Below are 27,929 nucleotides of genomic sequence, written 5' to 3' on the forward strand. Positions count from 1 at the left end.
CGACCCCGGCGCACGGACTCGGTATCGGCTCTGCGAGAGTTAGTTTCTCCCCAGCCCGCCATCTCCTCCTCAGTTGTCGGATGAACGCGTAGTAAAATGCCCGGCCTCCCAGAGCCCTGGGACCGCTGCGGGCTGAAGAGGACGGTCGGCGGGACTGTGGCTTTCTGGAAAACTGAATCCAGGTGAGACTCTAACATCAAAACATCCAGAGGACTCAGGTGTGAGGGGAAGCTCTCCAAACAACACAACTCCGCCTGCGTCGCCATCTTGGTTCTTCGTCACCACCACTGCTGTTAGTTTCCGGATGTTGTCACTGCCTCGTGGACGGCGGTGGAACTACAACCTAAAATGTACATTCTATAACTTCATAGTGATAGGAGCTTCAAAATTTAATTTACCTTCTTAATTCACATCGTCTCCGAATTTCGACCAAAGAAAACGGGGGAGTCTTGCAGACATTTGCTCAAACTGATTAAACTACAAGTATCGACCTGAAACAGTGTCCATGGGTAAAAACATGATGAAAATGTGACCCTTAACATGCCATCTGACTTGAACAGTATTCAGAAAACATTTATATATATATATGTATATATACACACTATCTGATTGATGTTCAGAAACATGAACTTCACCTGTAGCCTACTACAGTGACATCATTAAACACATAGCCTACTATTTAGTGAAACCAATATGTTTTAGGTGGTCATTTTATGTGTGTTGTCTTTGTGGTTTATTCTTTTTGTCATAATGTTGATCTCTTTGGGGCAATTTTGTCTTTACTAAACTGTGTTCATGTTTTGTGGTATTTTTGTCTTTTAACTGAGCTCTGAGACTTTCAAGTTAAATATGCCAATGTCCTTTGCATACGCCCAAAGGGCCCCGATGTCTTGAGCCCCTGGCCTGCCCAGTAATCCATCCATGACTCTTGGGTTCTACCAAAGTTGGACTTGTGTTTATACAAACCTACAACCTGTTGATCCAGATACAGTGGGGTTGTTGGGTTTACTGGAAAGCCAAAAGAAAAAAACATGACAAAATGCCATCCACATGACCAGGACTTTACTTCACAGCTCAGTGCCCATCACCTCCCATACATCACAACATGGACTGCAATATCCAACAGACCTTTGTACTGTTGGACCCCAAGCAGGTATGACTTCCTCTCATGTTTAACCCTGTGTTTGTCATGCATAAAAACAGGCATAGTGCCAACACAATGGAACTGAAGGTTACACTTGAAATTTACACTTTGCTTGGCAAGATAAAAATAAAAATGGCTTTATGGGAAATGATTCTATTATATACAATTCAGAAAATAAACAGAACATAAAATGATTAAAGCATGCCCATTGTCACACCATGAGGAGGAGGTGAGTAGCCGAGCGATGCATCCAACTCTTCTCTTTATCCAAGACAGGATAATAAGTACAGGATAGTTAGGATTCTCTCATCATGTGAACATAGTTCAGGCATTCAGACCAGTCCAATTGGATCTTTGTGGTTTTTTTGGCCAATAGGAAGGGGAGAACTATAGCAAATAATTTAAAGGTGCAGATTCTTGTACATGTTGTTTTCCTTCTACAGATTAATTGTATTTGCGATATACTTCATCATGCAATGTGAACCAAGCAGGGTATTGTCCATAGAAAAGCAGTATAGCTGTGGACAAGCTGGGACTATTGTGTAAGGGGAGGGTCTCTGAAACTGGCTATGATTCTTAGCCCCAGAAACCAGTTAAATCAAGGATCAATCAGGAAGCAGTAGATGCATCCATAGCACCATGGCAGCAACGCTTTTGTACGGCAGTCAGTCAAGATTATTGGAAGCCCATGAAGATAGTTCAGTAAGCTGTTCTTGGAAAAAATACGAGGTCCATATACATTAGATGAACTGAAGGAGGTCACTGTAACATCACAGTCTAATATGGAATCAGGTTAGAACGTTTGCGGCGCAGCTTGTCCAAAGCCTGATTATACACAGACATGTCTCAGCGATGAGTGTCTTTGTATTATCTAGTGGGTACAGCCTTCTCCCTGGCATTCGGTTTCCCCTTAGCTGCACCAGCTGGTTTTGGCCTGGTCCTGGCAGGTGTGGTGCCAGAGGATGACTGGGCAGTGGCCTCCTGTGAGGCGCTGCGCCGCATGGTTGTTGTAGTCCTGGGCGGTAGCATGGGGACCGTGGGAGCTCGAACCGAGAGGGGCTGCCTGGGTGGACATACTCTCTGAGGGGAGGGACTGTCAGTCCTGCAGTGGGTGGAGCTAAGGCTGCGTCGGGTACTTAACAGGACTCGCAGGGGCATTCGAGGGCTGCCAGATGGGGGAGCAGAAGAACGAAGACATGAGGAGGAGGACCTGGGTGAGACAGGTTTGGATTTCCTTTGGGTACTGAGAGTGCTTAGGCCAATTTTCTGATCCCTGTGGACAGAAGAGTACATTGAAGGCACTGTTTAAATTTTATGAAAACATTTTGATCACACTGCTCAAAAAAAAAAACTTGTGTATATTATATATTTATTATATATGAGGGAGAAAACAATCGTACCCATTAATGAGGGATGATGCTCCTTTGGTAGTGCTGGAGTCTGGCAAGAAGAGAGGAGAAGGGGCAGCAGCAGCAAGCCCCCATGAAGGCCTTTTCACAGGGGTGACAGGCCTTGGGATCTTACTCCTGGACTCTTTGGATCCTTGCTCCTCAGTTGGTTTGAGTTGGGAGCTCCTCCTAGACTCATCCGAGGTATGTGTGTCCTCCTCTGAGCCGGTGGTGGACAGAGTTTCTGAAGCTCTCCGGCGCTCCTCATCCCCTGAGGACAATGATGATGAGGTCCCAGACAGCATCCCAATCCTTATCCAGCGACCCTGTTGCTTCTGGACCAGCAGGCGGGCTAAATCGAGCTGCCTGGCTCGCTGCTGAAGCCGTGCTCGAGTCGAGAGGGAGCAGGACTGCTCTGAGCCTGAGTCCTCTTCAGAGATGAGTACTGGGATTCGGCTTCGAATTCTGGGCTTTATGGGAGCTGGTAGTTCTAATCCAGTTGTCTGAAACTTGGCAGCTTCTTCACTGGGTGAAGGCTCTTTCTTAGGCTCCTGTGACTCCTGATCTTTATGCTCATGAACTGGTGACATGGCTCCTGTGACAGGCTCCAAAGACTGGACCAGGATAGTTGATGGACCATTCTCAGTTATGGGACGTTTGTCAATTGGTACAGTCTGGTATGGCACCGTTGGAGACTCTTCTGTCAACGGTGCTCCCCCTTGTTCACAGGTATCATCCTCTACAGCTGATTCCCTCATAATGGCAAAGACTTCCCGGTCACTCTCTTTGGCAGAGTGACCGTTGGAAGACATGACATTAAGGTGTGATGTCTCTGCAATATGGATGAAAGTGCGCTCTACTTTGGTGAATGGAGGTGATGCAGGAGCAATGGGAGTGGAAGGCCTCAGGTCAGACCTGAGAGCAGGGGACAAACGGCCGGTCTCAGAGGGTTCAGGCTGGATTGCCTCCCCAACCAGGAGACGATCATTACGAGAAGTGAAGCCAGACGGTGTGGCCAACTCACCATCTAGAACGTGATCACCACCAGAGGGAGACTTGCGAGTGTCTCCAGGTGAGAAGAGGACGAGGGTTTTTGATGCATCCTCCAGGTCAGGGTCTGCATCGGCAGCTGAGGCATGTTCCCTTTGGCCCCTCTGGTCCTCAGCCATGAGTGTTGAAGGTGCAGCATCCTGGCTACGTTCAGTGCTTTTCTGACTGGCCTCGCTGTTGGAGTCACTCTTTGTAACATCGTCATCTTTTGGCCCTAGAGGTTCTGCAATTTCTTCGTCTGGTGTGGCAAAGCTTCGGCGCTGAGGCAAGGTGCCAGTCAGCATGACTGTAAGAAAGTCGGCCCTCTTGGCCTGGAGCTGAGGAAGGATGTGGAAATGCTCCTTCTCATCACTCTGGCCCTTTGTCCGATAGTCTGGGGAGGGTGGTGATGCGGTAATCTGCTCCGTGGGCGACAACACCTGCAAAGAATGCAACAATGCTTCTCATTACAACTGAATCAATTCAACACAATCCACCATAGAAAGAGTCTACTAATGAAGCTTCTTGAGGTAGGACACAACACAATGCATTAATGCAGTCAACAGCTTATTGACTACTAACATATTTGCACAATCAAATAATATAAGGACGCACAATCACACACTGAGTGTTTCTCAAGTCTCTTATATGGGTTGTTGTTTCCCTCATTCGTACCTTTTCCTTGTGTCTTAGTCCCAACCACATAAGATAACGTAAGCAAAACGTTAGAATAGAGGAACCAAAGAAAAACATTATTAAAGTAGGCATCTAACTTTTGTCATATTTGCTTAACCTGTCATTATATCCTGGTAGTAACACATAAGACAGATATACTGTGAAAACATCACGGTCTTCTGGCTCTTGTAACTCTAAATCCATGTGAAAGAATCCACTGTGCCCGAATATGAATGACCAATCAGAGCCAGGGGGTGGTGCAATCCACTGTCAGTCATCCTATGCACAGGCAGTGCTGTCCCCCTCCAGGCTACCAAAGTAACATGATAACATTAGCTGTTAGCCAACTATGTAAACAAATCAGTGCAAAGCTTTCGCAACCACATGTTGGGAAGCAGTATAATGTTGCTGCTTCACAAAGTGAGATTGTGTATTTCTAAACACAAAGGTAATGAAATGAGGATGAGGTAATTGCTGAAATATAGCAAGGGTACAGTCACTGGAAAACATTTTTATCCAGGTATGTGGAGAAAACTATGTTTACTTCAGTGCGTAGCTCTGTTACCATGATTACTAGCACGTATGCATGAGACTCCACTTTGCAGAGAGGGGCTGCAGGAGGCAGGGCAAAAGGAAGGACCAGGACATACTTTTTAAAGTTCTCTACCAAAATCCACCCAATTCTCAAAGTTAGAGCCTAGTTTTAATGACATGAGAGGTCCATTCCTGCAATCCTTCATTTGAAACATCCAGTGACCAATTGATATAAGAGACTTGGACTGAGGAAGGATCATATAAGAGGCATAAGAAACATCCAAAAAATAGGTTAAATAACACAATAAAAACTGTTTTAACAAATAAATAAAAGTTCAATTTAAACACAGTTTCATCAGAGTTCTCCTTAATTTCAGTGACAATTTGTTGCTTCCAGTTTTCTCACTTTAAATCAAATCGAATCAGTTTTTCATAGTCTGAGCTTCATAAGGTCAATTTTATGTCATCTTGTTTATATTCACTACTCTAAACCCATTACAGATTGCAATGGGAGAAAAAGGCCTGTACTTATACCAGCAATGTTGTGTTAAACCATGGTGATTTAATCCCGTCAAAAAAGGTAAACAATGTATGTTGTGAGTGTATATGTATGCTTTACATGAAGCTAAGATAAGCAACACACTTCCCATTAAGAAACACTGCAAAACTGAAGTATTTGCCCCCAAAACCATTTTAATGTCATTTTGGTTGTACACAAGCTTTTCAAGATTGTCTAGATTACATACTTTTATATAAAAGGCACAAAAAATGCATTGCAGAGTTTATCCTTAGATAGCACGCAGTCTGATATCAGGTTTTTCAAGTGTTTTCCTTCATAAAGGTTTAACATACAGTCTGTACATTCATACTAAACCCCACTAATTATCATGCTATTGGAGATTAACTGCAAACCTAATTAACTTTCTACATCTCTGTATATACGTATGTACATGGTTATCATTTGGATTTACAAAAAGTTTAAAATACATGCTTTACTTGTAGGTTATACAAGCAGTTCTGTACAATCATATAGGGATAAAAAAAATGCTTACATATATTATACAGGTGAAAGACACTCACGGATCATCACACTGAACTATTTCTTCAATCCTCTGCACCTTGACAACAGACACTCTGCTTTTATTGCAAAAACACTGAAGCAACATTCAGACATTTTATAAAATTCCCTTTTTTTTTACATCCCAGAGTCAGATGAGACTCATCCAACTGTACTAAACATACAGCTTCAAATAATACAGATATAGGGCCAGGATGAGTTTAGCCGAAAGCCGAGGGCAACTGTTAGCCTAGCTCCAATAAAACAGAAAACAACAGTAAAGAAATATATTTACCCTAGCTTAGTGGAGACTAGTGGCAGGTTAAAAATACTGGTCTAGCTAAATTAAAGCTAACATTTCAACACGTCCAAGCTGTCTGATTCTCATGCTGTTTGCTGTTTTCAATAAACGTAGGGAAACAAAAAATGAGACATTAGCTTTTGCAGTAGTTAGCAGTGGAGCTATTCATTGACTAATAAACACTCTTTTTGAATTGTGGGATTATTGTTTTGAGCTCTGTCCTAATTCTACTGTCCACTAAGGCCAAGCTAACTACAGGATGAACTGTGGACTAGCTTGCTAGCTAATAGGATACCTCTATTGGTAGGAGCTAAGCTAGCAGTTTCCAGTCTTTGTGCTAAACTAAGCTAAACATATCATGGACCCATCGCTGTACTTGACACTCCCAACTTCTCTAAGAAAAATGACTAATTTTGGACTAAAAAGAATTTCCTAGAATGTCTGAATGTAACTTTCAGAATCAGCTATTAGTGATATAAGCAGTGATGTGACCTGATGAGGTTCATACTAACAAACAAATGGGAATGTGGCAAACAAAACTAATGTGGACATGAGTGTTTCAAAAGACACAATGTCTGTACTTTATCTGTACAATATCACCCTGTTATTCCATATAGATCAGCAGTAACATACCAAATATACAATAAAATGAATGTTTGGGAGGAGCATAATACAGTTTTTTTTAATTATATAATTCTAGTGAGTGATTCATGAGGTATAAATGTTTTGTAGCAAACTCAGAAAAAAACACCTAGCATTGAGGAAAGTCTAACATGAAGCAATGCTGATGGAAGCATAATATTACCAAACAAACATTAGCTACAAAATGTTGGTGGTTAAAGGGATAAGAAAAATAACCTAATGTTAACCATCTCATTTAAATACTGCACTTATATCAGGAATTTCTAAACAGTACTGGAATACAGTTATTTGGTTTTTGGGAAATCGCTTTACAAGTTACAGTTGTAAGTTTAAATTGTTCTTACTTAAATCAACTTAAACCAGATGAACATTATATTTTCTAGTTGAACAACATGAGAAGCAGCAGTAAGAATAACACAACATGCCAAACAAAACTGTGTTCTTACAGCGAACAAAGCCTGTTAGCAAACACAACAATTATTTGTGTTAATTGTGGAAATGTTGCACATTATCAAAAAATAGTTGTCATTATACAAGCTTGTTCACAGCACCATATTGATCAGACATGGAAAAGCTTTTGAGAAGACATTTTGTTTGGAGCGTACTGCCAAGCTTACAAGTAGATTAGATTAGTTAGTTGTTTCATTGGTGCAACAGTGCACCTCTGCAATGAAGCTGTTCAATCAAATCTTACTGTGACCAATAAGAATCAAGTCAAAAACAGCAAAGATGAGTCACAGAAGTGGTTTAAAGACATATCGTTCACCCAGAACTGGATGTACATGTTCACGTCTACAGTGCAGAATTAAAGATGTGATGTAAGATACAATCAGGAATAAAAAGGTCTCCTGCTGCTTCTTGTCATTTTACAGCTCTGATCCGTGAGTATCCCTTCTAGTAGCTGTGAGACTTTTTTTTTTTTTTATAAAAAAATCACAGATGTTTTTCAGTCAGAGGTGTATATTTACTGTGTTTGAGTTGTAATTACAGTACAGTGTTGTTTTCAGTCATTTTACTGTCAGTGGTGCATGTTGCACAAACAGTAGATCTCATGCAAAGAGTGGTGACAGTCGGTAAACAGTCTTTTGGTAGGACATACCATCTGCTGCAGAACAATAAGCACACTTGGAGCTTTCTACTGCCTGTTTTTTACTGAATGTGGCACTGCATTCATGGTGGCACAGGACAAAACACTGACCTGCATCAGTTACAGTCATGTCATTTCGCAGGCGTGCAAAATAAAGTTCGCCAATAGCAGCTGGTCCACTTCATACATTCTCTAAGTGGCTGTACTGTAATGCTAAATATAAAACAGGCAGAACTCAGCAAGAAGCAGCTTGAAAACAGGCTGGAGCTGTAATGAGCTTTAGCAGAGACGACATCTCCTACTCAGGCTGAGCTAATGTCAGTGCCTCAAATACAAGTTTAATGAAAGAGCAAGTGGTGCATATTTAAGTCAACGTAGCCCTTAACACATTGAGAAAGAAAGAGTTTGGCTTTCATCGTACAAAATGGCCGTCCTGGCTCATGTACGCCGAAACACGTGACCACGTTCAGCAGACACAGCTTGGACGTCAAATAAAGTTGTTCTAATGACATTCAAAGCAACTGACTGCAGACTGCTGCTCTGGTACGACGTTAGCAGCGGTCGATGTCACACATGTTTCACAGCTCAACACTCAAGTACAATGGCTCATTGTTCTTACAGTAACGTGGTGCAAGCTACAAACAAAAATGACCTCCAACATGTTTGTAACATTTCTCCATATCTCAGGCCAGAACAAGCACTTTTTTTTTTAAGGACAAATGTCTCATTCAAAGTGAAAACCACTTTTCAAAATAAAGTACACATTTGCACCACTTGAAAAATTCTTTGTTGCAATATAATGAGACAAATCTTCTCAAACCTATTGATTACAATTTGGTTGAAAATAGTCACTGTATTTCCTGCTAATTGTTTTGATGGCTGTTCTTTTTTTCCCCAAGTAGATCAATGAGCCGATCAACATGTCATTTAATACTGTATAGACACTGCTGCATGTACAGAGTTGGTAGCCACTAATAACTGGGGTCTCTGAACACAGTCTCTGAGCCTACATTTAGACAAGCTATTGACCTTGTTTTTCTAGCATCCTTAACTTTAATCTGTCTAGTGGAAACTGAAGTAGCCCCTGAGGTGAGGTGCCTGGCTCAGGAATGAACTCTGGGGCATAAATGACTTTTATCTTTATCCACCGTTGGATGAAATGGATAAATCAATTTTCAGATTAATGTTTCAACTTGTAGAGAAGCACTGCAAATAATTTGCCATTATCAGTTATTCTTATGATTATTTCCCCAGTTATTCAGTGAATGGTTTTATCTCTAAGATATCAGGACAGTATAAAATGTCAGTTGTAATTTCCCACAGCCCAAAGTAGTTAAACTGCTTGTTTTATCTATATCCCAATACTGAAAAGCAAATCACATCTGAGAAGCTGGAACCAGCGAACAGTGGAATTTTTGCTTGAAAAATAACCATCACAATTGATTGATTATCAAAATAGCTGGTGGCTGTTTTCAACTATGCATTTTATTGACTGATGATTTATTCTAGAGTAAATTTGGGATTTTGGATCAAAATCTGGATGTCTCTCAAACAGTGAAAACACCTGCTCGGTCCCCGAACCAAACAGCATAAAACATGATCAAAGCTGTTTTTTCAGTGCAGATTTTCACAGCTTGAAATGTAATATATTTGCAGATCTAATGCCGTTTACTTTTCCTCACTCTGCCCTGCTGGAGCCACTTTGCCGTTATAGTGGTGGTTTATGTTCAGTGATTACTTTTCATTCCTACACATCATTTCTGAATCTTCCAGGCATAAAAAACAACTTGCAGATACTTGAAATTTAATGCTCCAGCACAGCTAACTTTTTAAAATCTCTTCATTATGATCGTCTTGTCTGGCATCTGCCAACTCTCTACCACCTGATTCTCATAGAAAGGAACCAAAACTAGCTGGTGCCTGTAAGAAAGACAATCTAAAAACTGATGGGTTGATTTGAAAATGTTCTAAAAACATATCAACCACCACAATGTCCATTTAAACAAATCTCTTTTTTGCTATTACATCCCACATTTCACTTATTGCAAGTCTGTTTTGCATCCATGTAGTGAGACTTTTGGCCCGGCCTAAGCCCCTTCTCTGGTCGAGTCAATGATAAAGTGCAACAGTGGTCAGAAAACAGTGATGGCAGAGGAAACCAGATGGAATTATAAGACAGTGATCCAACACGTGACAAGATGCCAGAACTGGGAAAACATCACCAGACCACTGAAAAACAGACAAAACACACTCACTGCCGAGACAAAGCTACAGCACAGACAACCAGAAGAGGACACATCAAGTTGCCTTGTCTCAACCGGAGACAGATATCCTCTAAAAACATCCAACCTTACCCAACACAACAGCTTAAACCTACAATCTGATGGCCCCTTAAAGTCTTCAGAGGGTATCTGACAGGATCTCAGACAACAAAAGCCCAATATAAGAAAACTCTTACTGATTGCATTTTTAATTGACAATCCTTATGAATGAAACAGGATTGACTGTGTTCTCTGGAAGACCTGGATTTAACCCAAACATCCAAACATGGAACGATGCAGGATGGCACCGAGACTCCACAACAACCTTCTGGAGTTTTGACTGGCTGTGGTTCTACAAGTGTTTTTGAGCTCGTTATCATGAGATTATGACTTAATCTACTCATTATCTTGAGACAATAAAGTGTCTCTAACCATAACACAATACGTTTGCCTCTTTCCTTCGTACTCTGTCAGTTTCCCCTTTTTAACCTTATGGTTGGGAAATGGACACAACAGGAAGTACAGAAGCCCATTACCTGAGATAGGGACATGTCTAAATTCTGATCAATATTAAAGTTTTTGATCTCTACAGATGATATGATCATTAAATCAGGTTTAAAGAGGTTTAGGAAGAAGAGCCAGTTAGGCAGAGTGTAGCTAAAAGCTACATGCTAATGTTGGTATACTAACATGGTCACAGTAACAATGCTAACATGCTAATATTTAGCAGGTATAAAGTTTACCATCCTAGCTGGATATTTATTAAACCTGTCACAAATTGCCATGCGCAAAATACTGCATCACTGCTTCTTTTCAATTTAACTGTGTATTTACCAACACTGATGACATAAATAGGTGCACACACACAATTTAGCTGTTTAGTGCCAAAAAATGAGAAACTCTCAGCAAATATCCCCTTTAGTTTAGCATGTTAGCTTGCAAGCATTTGCTTGTTAGCACTAAACACAACGTGCAGCTGACATTTTTCAGGTATTTGTCACACACCAAACTACTGAACATAAAGTCTGACCTGATGATGGCACTACGTATGGGACTGGAAGCGTTATTAGGATACACTCACTAGGAAATGTGAACATCTGTACCAAATGTAATGACAATCTAGTCAATAATTGTCGGGATATTTCACTCAAGGGTCAAATCTCAATGATCATCAAAGTGGCTAAGATACATCCCCTCACCAACATGAACACCAGCAAAACATGAAAATCCAGGTCACATTGGAATATTTCAGTCTGGATCAAACTGGTGGACTGACCGACAGCTACTTTGTGATGATGTTATGAAAATGAAGCCATAATCTCCAGATAAAGGTTCAAAAATAATAATTAACAACCACGGCTGCTCAAACATGCAACAATCACACAACAAACTGACAAGAAGATAAAAAAAAATTTTTTCTAACTATGCCATTCTGCACCAACAGCAGCTGATAATACTGTATCATGTCTCCGGGACACGTAGTGCTCCACCTTTACTTGTGGCCTCTGAACAATCACAAACATTTCATTAAAAAAAACAGTAATAAACCATTGAAATAATTAATTCACATTAAACAGGCTGACCTGTCCTTGAGCTAACACTTCCCTTCACTATATGGAATATGGTGGCCCTGGACTGCAAAATACATTTTTAATAAAATTAACTTTACAGAAAATAAACCAGAGATTAGTTAACAAAAATTAGAAATCGCTACATTCAGAAAAATAAAATGTCATAAAGGTCTCTGTTTTCTGATTTACAACTTTTGTAAGTTCATTTGTTTAGCAAAATCATGTTTTTGTCATGTCCTTTTCTTAAGCCAAATGTTGTGTAGTCCATATTATCAACTTTGTTTTCTGTCTAGCCAGTGTTTTTGAAATATTTAATATGAAACATATAAAATTAATATAATGATGTACTTGGTTTTCTGCTGTGTTGTCATTAAATTGTGATTTAGTGACATGTTATGGATTTTTATTTTGTTGCTTTATGAAATGTCCTTGTGTTATTTGCTTGTCTAAAACATTGCAATTTTCTTTTTCTTTTTGCACTTTAGGGCCACCGTATTTTTACCCAAAGCCCAGCACAATAACACCTCAGAAAAACCTTTTCACAGAGAAAACTCACACTTCTCTCTTCTCACCTGTCATTTAATGAAGCTAGAAACAGTGTGAGACGTTTGTTTTGGACGGTTTCTCTGGGTGAATATGTGTTGTGAGGCGGTGTCGGTGTATTGCTCGGTGGCTGTGATGATCACTGTGGAAACGTTGACTTTAAAGTCATGGTGCAAAAAACTTGATCGTTGGGACGACCTGCATTCCCTGACGATTACTCCTTCATTTTAGCAGGAAAAGCAGAAAATAAAATTAAATAAACGCACAAATATTGTAAAGCTTAACAGTCTATTAGCAGCCCAGCTCTGTTTCCTCTTCTTCACAGAGACAAGAAGGAAATATTCAGTTTCACATTATTTCCAGCAGTCTGCCAGGTCTGTGGAGTTTGCAACATTAGGTTTGCAGAGAGGCTTTTTTTTTTAAAGAGTTTATTGCATGGAAAATATTTCCCGTTGTCACTTTTCTCTTCTTCTGTTCCTCTGCTTGAAAAGTAGTTGGTAGAGCTACGTGAGTGTAAATGTGTGAGACAAACTATTTGTCTGTTTACCAGTAATATGGCTTGTTGTGTGGTTTATCTTGCTCTCAGTGTGCTGTGTTCATTATGTTTGTTTCATACATGGGTTTGTATATGCAGAGCCAGCCTGAAGCAAACTAACCCACTGGGGTCTCCAAACCAGCAAATTACAAATATATGAAAAATAAAATGTCATATAACTTAGTTTCTGCTACACTGCTATCGAACCGTCCTCTCTGGTCACTGAAGGTACTTTGAAACAGAAGATTAACAAATCATTTTAAAATTTAGGGGCACATTAAATCAGGGAGTACATATTTATTTGAAAAGCATCACTTTTGACTTTGGACATTTGTAACCATTTTTGACATTTTACCAAAGATGAATAAAATAAATTGAAAAGATTTACAGATGACTAAAAAAAAAAAATAAGTGTTAGTTGCTGCCCCCTTCTCAGCAGGTAATCTACACTGATTCATGTGCTGGGGCACCCGGGTGGGGTGGGGGCCAGGGGGGCCAAATACTGCCCTGGGCCACAAAGATGGTTTGACCAACCCTGCATATCGTGCAGGATATGTTTGTCTGTGCATGTAGGCCATGTATCAGTATGATTCACAGGTATGTGCGTGTTGTCTGTGTGCTCTGAGTCCATCTCTCAGTCCTCTCAGCTGCTGTTCTTGTTCATGAGTTTGGCCAACATTTGCTGCAGCTGTGTCCTCGACACGTTCAGGACAAAGTGTCTGCTTCGTGGGCTGCCGGGCGTCGGCAGTGTGCCAGCGTGCCGCCGCCGGGCCGAGACGGCGGCAGCGTTGATGTGGGCGGGACTGCTCTCGGCCGAGCGGCTCCTCTGGATGAAGCTCCCTCCCCCGTGGGGATACTGCTCTGTTTCTAGGGTGGAGGAGGAGAAGACGTAGGAGGCCAGCCTCCTCAGCTGATTGGGCCGCGGTTGGTGCCTGTCATCCTCCATCTGCAAACAGACCAATCAGAGAGAGGGGGGGAGGGAAGTTAACAAGTGGGAAAAGACTCTTTGTAAAAATAAATGCTGTCATTTTCCTACGGCTATGTCCCAACACTCTGATATGACTTCTTGCCCTCGTCTCCTTCCCCACCCTGACCAGACGTTAGACAGGAGAGAGCTGGTTGATGCTCTCACCCATCTAAAGCCTTCAACCGATTGGTCAATAGGCTGTGAGGGGAGGATCCTGGGAGAGAAGCTGAGGGAGTGTTGGTGTAAATCTGGCACTCTGTCTATAGTTAAAGCTATCAGATACTAGTAAGAGCTACAGAAAAACTTAACAGGACAGTTGTTAGCTGTGTGGGTGATTGATCAGACTAGCATCCCCTAGCTGGAAAAATGAATGAAGTATTTTCCCCGACAAAGAAGCACTTTAAAAGGACACAAAGTCACCAGCACGAGCACTGCACATACTGTATCTCACTAGTCTACAACAGTCTGAGTCTGGACAAGCTTGAGCTTTTGATCTCTGAAGGAATAATTACCACTGGAGATGCAAAAAGAAACAGGGAACACAAAAAAAAAAAGAGATGGAGTCATCAAGCACACAAAACAGACACACGATGGAGGAAAGAAGGGAGGGAATATGTCTGAACAGAAGGAAAAGGAAGAGGAGGAACAGAAACTGAGTGAGAAAACAGAGGTAAAGGACTATTCCTAAACTGTGCTTACCCCGAAACATCACTTTATTTCTTCTTGTGTTGTCCCAATGGCACCCTCGCTCTTTTCTCTGTCTCCTCAGGTGAGTCAAACTCGACATACTGTGTACTTTTAAAGCGATAAGTTGGGGCAAAGGCATCAGTAGTTGTGTGAAGGGGGGGAATCGAAGAGTAAAAAAGAGAATGGCAGTCCTCGATGGCTGGTGGCGGAGAACAACTGTGAGTCTAGTGGTGACAATCGGCACGGAAATAAAATAAAATCGAAGCAGAGTTTACTAAATTGTCACTAAAAATGGATTTGTGCACACGTTTCAGCACAGACAAGGCCGTAAACGATTAGGTGTTACACTGCAGATAAGGTGAAATATCAGTGATGATGGAGTAACATCCAGCACAGCAGCAGCCAACAGCAGCCATCACATATGGAGGACCAAACCTGACGTATTGGTAAATAAATGAGTGCATGAATAAACCAAATGGTCACGTAAATGTGTAAGTAAAAACTATAAATGGATAAAGAACAAAAAAGAAACAATAAATCACAACATTAATTCCACATTCATTTTCAGTGAAGCCAGATGTACACATTCACCCCCCCACCCCCGTGCCACCATCAGAGCACAAGGTCCCTAAAAATATACGATCACACAGAAATGAATACCTAATGTCATGAAATGTCCAGATACCTTTCTGCTCCTGACATGATGAAACCTTTAGATTTTAATGACACCATTACTTCTATTCTAGCGCCACCCTCAGGACAAACTACATTTTTAGCTCCACTACAGGAGGGAAATCATCAGGATGTTGTTTAATATTGTGGTTGCAATGAACCCTGCAGCTTCTAATGGTAAATGCTCAACCGACCAGGTTTGGTCCTCCATAACAAGGTGGTCAGAGGAAGCTGACTGGAAAACACTGGGTGACCTCTGCCTGGCCAAGTCGTGGTCTTCTCTACTAGTCCTGTTGCCAGGGTCCTAATCTCAGGGAAATGTGAGTGAGGAGCAAAGGACAGTGTTTTTCTCATTTGAAAACATAAATACAGATGCTGTTCACTTTAGTTTTGGTGTGTCCACATCTCTCTGCTGGCTCTTCTCCTGGTCTGTTTGTCAGATTTTATTAATACTCGTACCCAAAATAACTGCTAAAAACTATTTAAACCATTTTTCATCTCGAATTCAGATCTTTTTTCTTTTTAACTTCAGAGAATATGTTTTCTGAATCTTGTAACATAATATATTCAGTTTAAAATAAAAACATCTTTTGTTACTTCAGAGTCTCCGTATGATTTTACAAAACACTCCATAAGTTCTTGAACAGTTTTTTTTAGTTAACTGAGAAGATGTCTTTCCTTTGTCACTTTTCACTAAAGGCAGACATTAATATTAGTATTTTCTGTGGCATCTTCTTGTTGGTGAATTGGACTGTTTTTATCTAAACAGATGTTTCTGTTGTTCTTGTGCTGCTGCAGCTTGTTGTGAGCTTCCATAAGAGACAAGTTGTACATTCATGAAAGTTTGAAGCAGCCTGAGTCATGACAACATTACATTTCTGGTCTTCAGTTGGATTTCAGGCTCCTTACTTTTAAACAGGATGCATTTTAATTGCAAAGCTTAGCTGCAGACACCAAACATTAACATTAGATGCTTTTCTGTTGTAGACCAATGGATATTTTCAGTGAAGTGTTTTTGACTGAACCAATATGCAGAACACATTAACGAAAGAAAAAGAAGATTAACCACAAGAGCTTATTTTATATCCTGGTCAGCTGATGCTATTCGTTATCTACATAAAATCCTCTAGTGACATCTCGAACATTAAAAATGAGAAACGTCTGACAGTCCAGTCTGAACACAAAGGAAGTTCATTAGATTCACGTCAAAACTTTCAAGCATCATTTGATCCCCAAACATGTCCGACTGTGTCGACTCAATAATCTGAAGACAGTGAATGTATGTGAGCAAATTTCCATGTGTTTGAAATACTTTACCATGACTTCTGACACTCAGCCTCCTGCTACGTGATATAAATGTGCAGTATCAGTGACAAAAACAAAAGCTGTGGCTTTGGTCTTTGGTCTTACATTTAACCTTCAATAAGCCCTTAAAGATCTACTGCCTCATCTTCAAAATCCAAACTTTCCTCCCGGCTCGTGGCTGATGTTGTGAATATTAACCAAAACTCGCCAAACCGTTGGACGCAATTATCAAAACCGTCATTAATTTAATTCCTCCCAATAAAACTGAGTCAAACAGTAGGTGTAGTGTAAATGTGAATGCTAATGGACACAAACAGAAATATAAAGCCTTGCTACAAGACAATACAGCATTTTCCAAAGCATGTTTTCAGTATGAGATGGAGATAATACTGCAACAATTCAACAAACAGTGAGAGAAAATAATTCTCAATAAATACAAAGACTTCCTGCCACAATAAGCAAACTGCTTTATCAAAAAGCTCCGAGCCTGACTGAAGCACACTAAGCAGAAATCTGTCAAACAACAAACTAGAGGCTCAGAAACGATCAGTAGGCTGAACGAGCAGCTCTGACACAAACTGACGAGCTCCAAACTAGTCACACTGGAAAAACCAGCGCAGGTGTCGGGTAAGAGAAACAGGAATTACTCTGGACGAGAAAAATCTTTTTCAATAAAAAAAGAATCGACGTTGCAAATTTTTATGAGGAAGCAAAATACTCAGAATTATTAGATGTCAAGAACACAGTGTTTTTACCAGTAACGCTGAATGTCAACTGAACTTTAGATACAACATATTTTTCACAGGTTACTTGATCCAAACTGAAGTTACTGATTCAAAAGTATTATATTTATGATCTTAATGTATTGATGTATCAATTAATGGCAAAGTGAGACACCTGAAGGCGATGTGATCCACTAAAGAGAAGATCTATCGCTCTGCTGGATTTGCTGGAGCTACAGAAACACCCCGTCCAATCTGATGGTACAGTCGTGTTACAGTGTGAAGCTTCACTGAGCAGACGTCGGCTTCACAGACGCTTTAACAAGGCAGAAAGTTCAATGATGTTACTGCCCGTCTTGGCCAGGACACTGCTGACAAAGGGATTTTTAATCTCAGTGAGGTTTTCTTGGTTATATAAAGGCTAAATAAAACTGTTGGTGTGACATCAGGTTCCTCACCGAGTTACTATTAGTATGTGACAGTTGATATGTGTGAAAGTGATTGTTAGATTTGTTCAGTGCTCTTTGCTAATGGTAAGCAGCTTAGCAAAGCTGGGTATTCTACCAGCCACCATGTCTGGATTCAGACTCACTCCAGTGCACCCAAATGTCGTTTCACACTCACACAGGATGCAGGCGATCCTCACCCAGGTCAATAAAGGAAGGACGGGATTCTGACCTGTATTGTCTGAACCTATTAATTATGTTCCAGGACCAGCTCGGGACACCTAAACTTCTCAGTCAGCGGAAGTATTGTCTGAACCTATTAAAATGTTCCAGGACCTGCTGGGGACACCTAAACTTCTCAGTCAGCGGAGGAGACTTTCCTTGATCAGGGTAAAATGGATTTTGTGCTACTTTACTCCAGACTGATATATTTGTTTTATATTTTATTTTTGGCACTTTGTTTCTGTGAGTTTGTGTTTTATGAACCCCTGAGTGTGGTATCCAGCAGTCCATCGTCACCCTGATACAGGACTGTGATACACACTGTAGTGCGATGGTCGTGAATCAGGGTTGAACTGCTGTTCCTGTTATTCTGTCCAACTCCCCTGCCTCACTGATTTAATTCTGCAAGACTTTGAGCTGTTTGGTTTTCAACACAGAAAACAAAGAACGTAACATTTAAAATTGCCACCTCACCAGACTTTGGCCAAAACGAGCCCTGCACATTATTCACATCACAGCCTGTACTGTACATCTCCATGAGTGAACGCTGAAAAGTGTTCCTCGTCTTTGCTACGACCGTGTCACCACCCTGCAAAACCCTGATTATGATCAGTGACAACATTTTTTCACACCCCATCCATTATTATATAAATGGAATGTTGTGGTTATGGAAACCAGACTACGATCAACACAGGAATAAGAAACTAAAACACTTGGGAAACATTATGGTCATGATTAATAAACACCTTAATTCCACCCTGTGACAGGACAAACTCCAATATCTGACTTCCACACCGAGTGTAGGCACAGGACAGGCATCATGAGGTGCTGGTGTGCCCAGTGTAAACATTCATCCCTGGGATACTGGGCTGGTTTTTAACCTTGTTTGTTCACAGTAAATTTCCACTGGTCCGCCATCCTGAACAGGCGTCAGCACAGACTCAGTTACTGTGTTGGTGTGTGTGTTCAGGGTAAAACCACGTAGTGAGACAGTGTCACTTTGACTCCAATGTGTCAGAGAACATGAGAGAAAACAGCAGAACAACAGAAGATGAAAACATCAGCAACATCCTGACATACAGTATAAACATCACGGCTGCAGGTCGGATCACACAAGACACGTTCTACAGCTGCAGCTGTTTCCCATTCATTCCTTCACGATAAAACAATGGTCCAAAGCAAAAGTCATGGGAAAAACCAAAGAGATGGAGAGGATTTCAACCAAGAGACTGCAGCACCGTTCACTCAGCTGGACCATAACGACGGGCTTTTAAGAGTCACAGGCAGTCGTAGAAGATTTGTCATCACTGTACCCAGATGTCTAACCAGAGCAGGTTAGACACACCAGGCTGTCTCTTTACTGTAGTCAGAGTTAAAACTATTCAGAGCTTGGCTGCTGCCAAACAGGAAGTTATCAGATAAAGAAGTGAGTCAAAACGCTAGCTCAAGGTTTCCAGTGAGGGAGAGTTGTGATGTCTGATGACCTGAACACATGACATGACATGGGGGTCGTCTAATATTCGAGGCCGATACAATTACCTGTTCTCCATGTGTAATGGAGAATGTATCGGTGTAACAGTCTTCACCAGAGAGAGGTGAATTATGGGTGGTTGGTAGCCTTAATGCTGCTGGGCTAGCCAATGCTTTCACTCCGTTTATACGGAGTCTTTCTGAATCAGACAGCAACAGAAGAGTTTGTTAATTTAACTTGCAGGAGTTTTGGAAGACTTGTGTGACATGTGCTGCCAGAAAGGAAATAGATTCATGGCGTGTTAGAGAAAGTTAATCTGACCCCTTCAACAGTCTTATAAACAGGGTCTTCCTGTATTTGGGCCAATACTTGCTTAAGTCTTGTGCCCTTTTTTCTGGCTAGCTTCTATTTCATTAGCACATATCCTCTTAAACAGGGTTTATTCATCGGTTTTTGTGACACACAAATATGATCCTCAGATTTTTCTGTCCACATCATGAGCGAGGAGCTACAAGCTACAGACCCCGTTAAGCTCTGGCATCATGCTGAAAGGTAACAAATCACGATGTCTGGTCTTTTCTAAAGGGCGCAGCAAAATTAATCTGTGTATCGTCAACTTGGTGATGTACTGAGGGCTGGGGAGCTAAATGCTAACACAAGCTAGCTAACCAGAGTCTCTAGGCTTCTTGTGTTTTGGCTTGTTTTTCCAGGGACTTATTTCATTTAGTAAAGAGTTACTGACACTTAGCAAGGTGTCAGAGTTAATTGTCAGCCTGAATTCGGTATAGTTAACCTGCCAGGGGATGTTATGGCTGCTGCTAGCTGAACTAAACGACTGCATGTGACAGCTGCGGGACGATGCTGCCGTCAAGCTGCAGACAAACCCCTGCAGGAGTCCGTCCGCCTGTCATCACTGTGATGCTTTTAAAAGACAGTTCCAGCACGAGTCCGGATGTTTTGCTCATTACCTCTGCCTGGACTGGCTCTTAGCCAAGTTTATTTTTCATTAGATATTTGATTAGATACAAGACTCAAATAACAGGTCTGTTGGTTTTATGCTGCGTTTTTTTTTTTAAAAAACCACCAGAAAACTCTGCACTCAAAAGGTTCTTCTTTCTGTTCTGAAAGAAAAATTATGCTCAGCAAAGTACTTTAAAACTGTTTTTCTAGAATTTCTGACAAGGCTACCACAGTGTGAAGATGGTCCAAATGATCTCTGCAGAGCTGGTTCATGATCCCATGTCAGGCACCAACATGTACAATACACTGTTAGCAGTTATCCTGAGTTAGAGGGTGAATCCGCTCCAATCAGTGCGTATTAGCTAAATCTCTCAGCTTTCTTCAGTCCTAACTTTCACTGTCAATGTGTTAGATTCCGCCTCCTGTCAGGGACAGTCCAGTAACTACATATAAACTATTCAGCCAGCTCCAGTCAACTAACTGGAATATAATTTAAAGCAGTGGTTCTCAAATATTTTCTGTCACTCCCCACTAAAGAGGGTTGGCAAATTTTCAAACCCCACTTGTCAAAAAATTATAATGAAATTGGCCAATTTTAAAATTTCAAATTTATTGAAATATCAAATAACACTAAGTTGAAAACAGATAAAATATAAGTTGAACTGTATCGTTTGACTGAGGGATAGTTTTCAGTTTTACAGCACTTGTTTCATCCAGCATAACTGACACCATGTCTACAGCTACAGGGAGAATGAGCTGCTCAGCAACTGGCTGGGGTGTGTTGTCTCTACGTCTTCTTAATTTGTTGGGTCTCATGCTGTCTGCTGCCAGCGGTTTAAGACACAAGACACACATGGGTCTCTCCTCTGCCCCCACCATTCCCACCGTGAATCCAAGTGCAAGATATTTTCTTTTCAGCTGGCTTTTTGGTTGTTTCTTTGTCTGCTTGCACTGAATCGCCTGTTTTTTTTTTTGTGGTCCATGTAACAAATTTATCCATTTACGTTATTATGCCCACTACGTACACTATTGGCGCTCTGTGTGAACGTTTCCTTATATTGTTGCGCGGCAGTTAACATGTCGACGTTAAACCATTATTGTTGCACTATGGTTCCACTTTTTTCCCCTGGGCCCCGAACTGATGTTATTTTAATTTACTTGTATTAATGACCCATTTCTAATTTTCCCAGTTCATTGCGTCCCACCTGTCATGTCTCTATTCCCCCACTAGTGGGGCACGCCCCACACTTTGAGAACCACAGATTTAAAGCCACAATTCAACACAGCTCCAGTCTAGAGTTGCCTTTGTCATGTTATTTATACAGTGAAGGTTTTCTCCATCCCAGCACAACCACAGGTTTGTTAGGTACCTTGACAGATGAAATGAGAGAACAGCTGTTTGTCACACTTGCACCTGATGAAACCTGCTGGTCTCTGGGTTTAACTGACATCCTCTTGGACAAAAGCCACATTTTTAACTTTGACCCATCACCGCACAAAGTTAAAAGTTTCCTAAAGTGAAGTAAAATCCTGATGCAAACACAAGAAGGGGAAACTGGAAATGAGCAAAACCTCAGATCATGCTGGAGTTGCCTTTTAAACTCCATGTTGACACACAGATAAACGAGGAAGAGCAGCTGCTGCACAGCAGCTCGTTACGACAGCGTCCGGTGTGTTCGAGCTCTTCATCAGAGTGATGAATTTGTGCAGCAGCTGTCAACTCCTCTCATCTGTCCACCAACATGTCATCAGAGAGCCGAGCTCCCCTCTGACTGGCTGGCCGGGTCTCTTACCGGTCTTTGAGGTCCAGTCGGGTCCGACTCTCTCCGACGGGGACGTCCTGATGGCAGCGAGTGACAGGGCGACTGGGCAGGGCTCCCGCCACTCCTCCTTGATGCTTCCTCCTCTGTTAGCGTCAGCATCCCTCGGCTGCCCTCCCTGGTGTGCATCTTTGGACGGACCACCAGCTCCCCTCCTGCAGGAAAACAGAGTTAACCAGAGTTACAACACAACAAGGTCTGAAAGTCAGTACTGATGCAAACGCTGTGCATCAAAGACTCCAGTAATGGATTGGAAGTTCAACTCTGGTGTGGCTGAGGTGTTTAATATGTTTGTGTTCAGACAGCGTTTAACCTTAATATCTCGGGCTTCTTTAGCTCATGAAATACACAGATTAGAAAAAAAACGGTTGGGCTATATCTTTATATTGTCGCTATATTGTTATTGTCACTTCCAAACAGGTGGAGATGCTGAGTGGAAAGATGGCACCACATTTCATTTACAAGTCCCTACCAGGCTTCTTCTTCATAGCAATAGTGCTTGAGGCTTATGGGTACTGTAGTACTTAGATCCCATGCCATATGACAAACAACACAATTTAACAAAAAGGAAACTGAAATAATTAAAACTGGTGGTGATAACCATACCACTGACAGCCATAAACCAATACGATCGTTACATTATCAGGGAGAGTCCTCAGTGAAATGGGAATACAGAATCGGAGGAAGGAGTGGCCCTCCTCTTACATTACAATGAAAATTTTCAGTACCCAGACCTGCAGAACTGATTTTCACCTTTACCCATGGAAAACCATTTTGGTTTTGTGCTGTAATTTCAGGGGTAAACTCCTACCTCCAGCCCTAAGCCGCCTCCTCTCCTCTTGCTCCTCCAGGGGCCGGAGCTCCTCGGGCTCCTCGTCAGTTGTTCCAGACGTAGTTGGCTGGAAGTCTCGAAGCTCTGTTTCTTTGTCGATGATCACCCACTCTTTGCTGTCAAAGTCCTCCTCCTCGGCCAGCGGGACGGAGCGGATGAAGGCATTGCTGTGCGCCTCCTGGTCAACGGATGCCACTGAGACCTCCTGTCGGCCACTGACCTGTCGGTCTCCACGGCAAGCGGGGTCAACGGACAACATCTGAGCCGGCTGGGAGGAGTAAACGTGACGTGACGGAGAGCCAAGGATGTCCATCCTAGACCTAGAAGACACAGACAGACATGTAGAGACAGAAATGTGACTCGATCTTGACTTGGCTGTCAACTGAAGACACCGAGGATGTCTGTCTGGCCACGTCTGACTTTCACAGACCAAGTCAGACAAGAAAAGTCCTAGTTAAGTCTCGACTTCTACAGAGAAAGGCCAAGTCAAGTCTGAAGTCTGTCAAGCCCAAACCAAGTTAAGCTTCAAGTCTCTGATGGCAAGTTCATGTCTTGTTGAACAGAGTCTCAGGTGAGTGGGGCAAGTCCAAGTCAAGCTCAAGTCATCATAGTCAGGTCCAATTATGTCTAAAGCCCTTCATGTCAAGTTCAAAGCAAGACTGAGGTCAGTCAGGGCAAGTCCAAGTCAAGTTGAAGGCAAAGTCAAGTTAAAAGTTGGCAATGTCCAATTTAGGTCTCAAATGCTTGAGTGAAAGTCATTTAAGACAGGTCCAAGCCAAATCTTAGGTCCTTAAGGCCCAAGGAAGTCACAAACCATGTCAAAAAGGTGTCTCAAGTCAGTCAAGACAAGTTTAATCTTAAATTGTTGAGAGCCAGTCTAAGTTAAGTCTTGGGCCAGCTGAGACAGGCCCAGGTCAAGTCACAAGTCTTATCAGAGAATGTCACAAGTCAAGTCTCAAGTTAATGAGAGCAGGTCTAAATCAAGTATCAAGTCCTTGGGGCATGTCCCAGTCATTTGCAGGTCTTCCAGGTGTGTGAATGTTGGGCATTAAAATGATGCTGCTTTTGATCTTGTTTCTTTTTTACATAACTGAGACCAAGTTCTTTCTGTGAGAGAGAAACATGCACATTTATATTTTCAGAAAACCAAAAACTGTCTCCTGCCCTTAAACCTCCTCTGGTGTTTTCACCTCTGTCCGTATGCGTCAGCCCGGCCCTCAGCAGCAGACAGGCGGTCAGACTCGGGGCTGTTAACCCGGTGGTACCGTAAAGACCGACCCTGACCCGTTGGAGAGTCTGGGGCTCCACCACAAACTGGTGACACTGGACATGGCCCCCGACTTGCTTCCTCTTCCTGAGCCCCCTGAGGAGGACAGAAAGTGATACTTTATAGTCCAACACAACAGCCACTTAAACACGAGGTACAAATAAAATAATTTACAAATGTCTGCACTGTCTCATCCACTGGCTGTGACTAACAAACATTGGCTTTAACAACATTTCAGTGATCAAACCTAGTGCCAAGTCCATGTAAGGTCCAAGTGAGGTGGAGTGAGCCTATGTGAGAATATAGCAGTGTATAGTCTGGAGTATTCACACAGAGCTAGTGGGCGTGTTGATGACGTTCTATCATGTGACCAGCGCCAAACTAGAAGAATGCAAACATCCAATGGTGAATAAAAACAATGAAGACACCAACAAAAATATCCAACTGGAGACATGAGGAGATTCAGGAACTTCTGTGGTTAAGAGCCGGCTCCAGAATCGTCAGACAAATTTAAGGAACAGCGACACCAAACTAACTAATATATTATCCTTATCTTAACTGGCTACGTGACCTGGACAACCCGGACAAAGTCCCGTGGACATAGTCTGGACAACGTGTGAAAATGGCTTATTAAATATTCTGTCAGCCATTCACATCCCTGGCCTCATGCCTCTGAAACAGCTCAACAAGTAAAGAAAGAGGACGTCGTGCTGTCTGAGAGGAGCAGAGCAGCACAATGTGAACACACTGCAGCATGTGTTGGTTTTTCAATAACAACTGACCTAAGTACAGAAAAAATATTACTGCATCAACCCGACTCTGTTTCAGTGGCAAAGCTACCGTGTTTCACATTCACAGCAGAATATTGAGTCCTAACAGGCCAGTCTGGTGTGTGTAGAGGTGTGCGGCCGTTTCACAGAAGTCTGGTGTGATGTGCATGAGATTTATTGCAGGTAAACAGAGTGGACGGCCGAGCGTGATGGCACTGCGGCCTGCTGGACCAGATCCTGTAGGAGTCACACATATGAACTTCTAGATAAATGCAGAGTGAGTTACTGACCTTCCCACTTGTCGCCACAGTAAACACGATGCATTTTGATGCTGATTTAAATCCATCTACTGGCAGAAGAGTGTTTGATTAAGCATCATTCTGTTATAGTTGTGCATCTGCTCCAAGGACTTTATTTGCTCTTGCTGATAAAAGCACCAGACCGGCAGCAAAGGGATGTCGTGCCAGAAATAAACCTGGCTGTGCCGATCTTCAGCTCAACATCTGAGGCACATTTCCACCAGAATACCACACAGACAGGACACATCCAGAGCACGAGCCTACTTCTGATGGTCTGCCACAAAAATAAGACCCCGTGTGTTCTACATGACTGCATGTGAGTCACTGAGGGAGCCCTGTGGACCTTCGTTTGCGGATTACCCCGGCACAAACTTGGACTGTAGATCAACATTAAACCTTTGACTTACATCTTTTCACCCACTCACATCAAACATCCGTCCATCACTCTACGCACCTTGTTCAGGCTGATCCTGAGCCTGTTGCGGTTGAAGTCCGTGTCCTCCCAGGCGTCTCCTGGCTCTCCGACCAGCTGGACGCCCATTTCCCCGGGGGATCGGCTGGGTGGGGCCGGGGGGGCGTTCTCCTGATCACTGAGATGTTCGTCCTGCAGAACGTCGTCTGTGTTTTCCCGCTGGAGATCTCCAGGGCCCGGCGTCACGATGGCTCTGAGCACAGGAAACATTAGAGACGCTGATACAGATGCTTTTATTACAGAAACAACTGCCAGCTGTGGCTCAGGGGGTAGAGCGGGATATCTCCTAGCTGGAAGGTTGGCGGTTCGATTCCCAGCTTCTCTAGTCGACGTGTTCTTGAGCAGGACGCTGAAGCCCTGGTTGCTCCTGGTGATGTGAATGTGAAAGGTGAGCTAGTGTGAAAGTGCTTTGTTTGCAGCAACGCATAGAAAAGTGCTGTATAAGTAAAAGACTGTTTACCAATAAATTCTGTTTGATCTGATCAGTCCTTCAGTTAACACTATCCAGGCTGCCGTCGGTTGTAGTTTGTGTTGGGGTGGGGTCAGCATTTGGTTCTATGTATTTTATAACTGGTTTTATGTGTTGGTTCTCGTCTTCCTAGACTCTAAGTGAACCCTGATGTTGTTTATTAAATAAAGCCGTTCAGCTTTACCAGCCTGGCGTTACCAGCCTGGCGTTATCAGCCTGGCGTTACCAGCCTGGCGCCACCAGCCTGGCGCCATCAGCCTGGTTATCAGCCTGGCGCCATCAGCCTGGCGATCAGCCTGGTGACAAAATGAATGATAATATGAAAATAACACCAGAAATAATCTGTAATAAACCAGAATTATCCCAAAATGTCTGTGTGAAGTTTCAAACTCTTTGAACCAGAAACCATTGCATGTGATTTCTTAATGGTTGAGTGGATGTGAAGAGGCTCTGGTCACAGCTCTTACCCCACCATGGCGGCAGTGGGTCGGGTGTTGTGCTGTGGCTGTGTGGAGGTGCTGGTCGACAGCGTGACATCACTTCCTCCCTTCTCCCAATCGAAAGGCTCGTTCTCGGTGATGATTCGCTCCTTCATGCTGTTCTCAAACACCGACATCAGCAGCTGGACACAGTGAGGAGACAGACTTATGAAGCGGCAGTGAGACGTCCTGCAGACTGCCCACACGGTTTACCTGACGGTGTGTACCTGGTAGTCTGGTTTGGTGTAGTAGTCCAGGGCCAGAACGTGGTCCAGGAAGATGTTAAACTCTGAAGGCATGTGTTTGAGCAGCATCCGATGGTCGTAACGCTCTTTAATCTGACCAACTTGTTCCTGGAAACAAACACCAAAAGCCACTTTCAGCTGCAGTGGGTTAACGAGGATTCACGTCCACTGTTATCACCAGACTCAGGACACCGACAGCACCGGTACTGATGATGGTGTGGTTTCTTTTTCATTTTTTTTAACAAATAATTTATTCCACCACTGTACATAGTAACCATGCATTACCAGCTTGTGCTGACCTTATCTTTGATCTTTCGCCATGGCAACTGTCCGACAGCAAACTCCACCAACATGTAAAACAGTGACCATAGGTCGTCATGGCGACCCATTTCCTGGGGGAGCACAATGACAAAAACACAGCGTCAGGGTTTCGCTGTCAAAGGACAAAGCAGGTGATTGTGTGTTGTTAGGGTGAGTACACCACAGTGACTGCTGCTGTTAGTCTCTGGATGGGATTCATGCAAAACAACAAACACCCAGAAAATCACCACATTTATCCTTTAACAGAACATACGCCGAGAAAATCACCACATTTATCCTTTAACATTGTCATGTGACTGCTGGCGGTGCACACAAGGTTCCATCCACATTTAGTGCAAATGTGAACCAAATATCCTGCAAAGTAAAATGTGAACTAATGCTTCTGTGCACAGGGGGGTGACGACTAGCCAACACTGCTGCAGCCTGAAGTCTTCAGCAGCATACTCATCTTCTTGTCGCAGTCGTTTACGGACGGCGGCTGGCACTAACCTTGTTTTTGTGAGCGTTGACTGAAGCGTAGCGGACCGTCCCTCGGAAACCCGCCACCGTCCTGGGCTGCACACAAGACCAGAGCAAAACCAGTCAACACAGTTCCCAGTCGTAGCTCTCCAGCAAATCTTATATTTTGAAGTGATGTACTCCGAGGAATAAAAAATAATTTTAAAAAATATGAAACTTATAATAATTTACATCCTGTTTATCAAAGAAATTCTGCAAATCTGGGCACCTACCAAAC

The 27,929-nt window shown here is 42.5% G+C and overlaps 1 protein-coding gene across 1 annotated transcript in view; it reads right to left on the minus strand.

The window, feature by feature from the left end:
* Positions 1-1,045: 1,045 nt before the first annotated feature.
* Positions 1,046-27,929, minus strand: part of ttbk1a (tau tubulin kinase 1a) — a 39,842-nt gene continuing 12,958 nt past the window's right edge. The window contains 10 exon segments of the mRNA XM_020587963.1: positions 1,046-2,417; positions 2,545-4,001; positions 22,013-22,194; positions 22,851-23,191; positions 24,062-24,234; positions 25,662-25,872; positions 26,616-26,770; positions 26,855-26,980; positions 27,172-27,264; positions 27,683-27,748. Of these exon segments, the coding sequence (XP_020443619.1) occupies positions 2,012-2,417; positions 2,545-4,001; positions 22,013-22,194; positions 22,851-23,191; positions 24,062-24,234; positions 25,662-25,872; positions 26,616-26,770; positions 26,855-26,980; positions 27,172-27,264; positions 27,683-27,748 (3,210 nt within the window). The 3' untranslated portion in view covers positions 1,046-2,011.

This window comes from Monopterus albus, unplaced genomic scaffold, assembly GCF_001952655.1.
Source record: "Monopterus albus unplaced genomic scaffold, M_albus_1.0 scaffold490.1, whole genome shotgun sequence".
NCBI classification, from domain to species: Eukaryota; Metazoa; Chordata; class Actinopteri; order Synbranchiformes; family Synbranchidae; genus Monopterus; species Monopterus albus.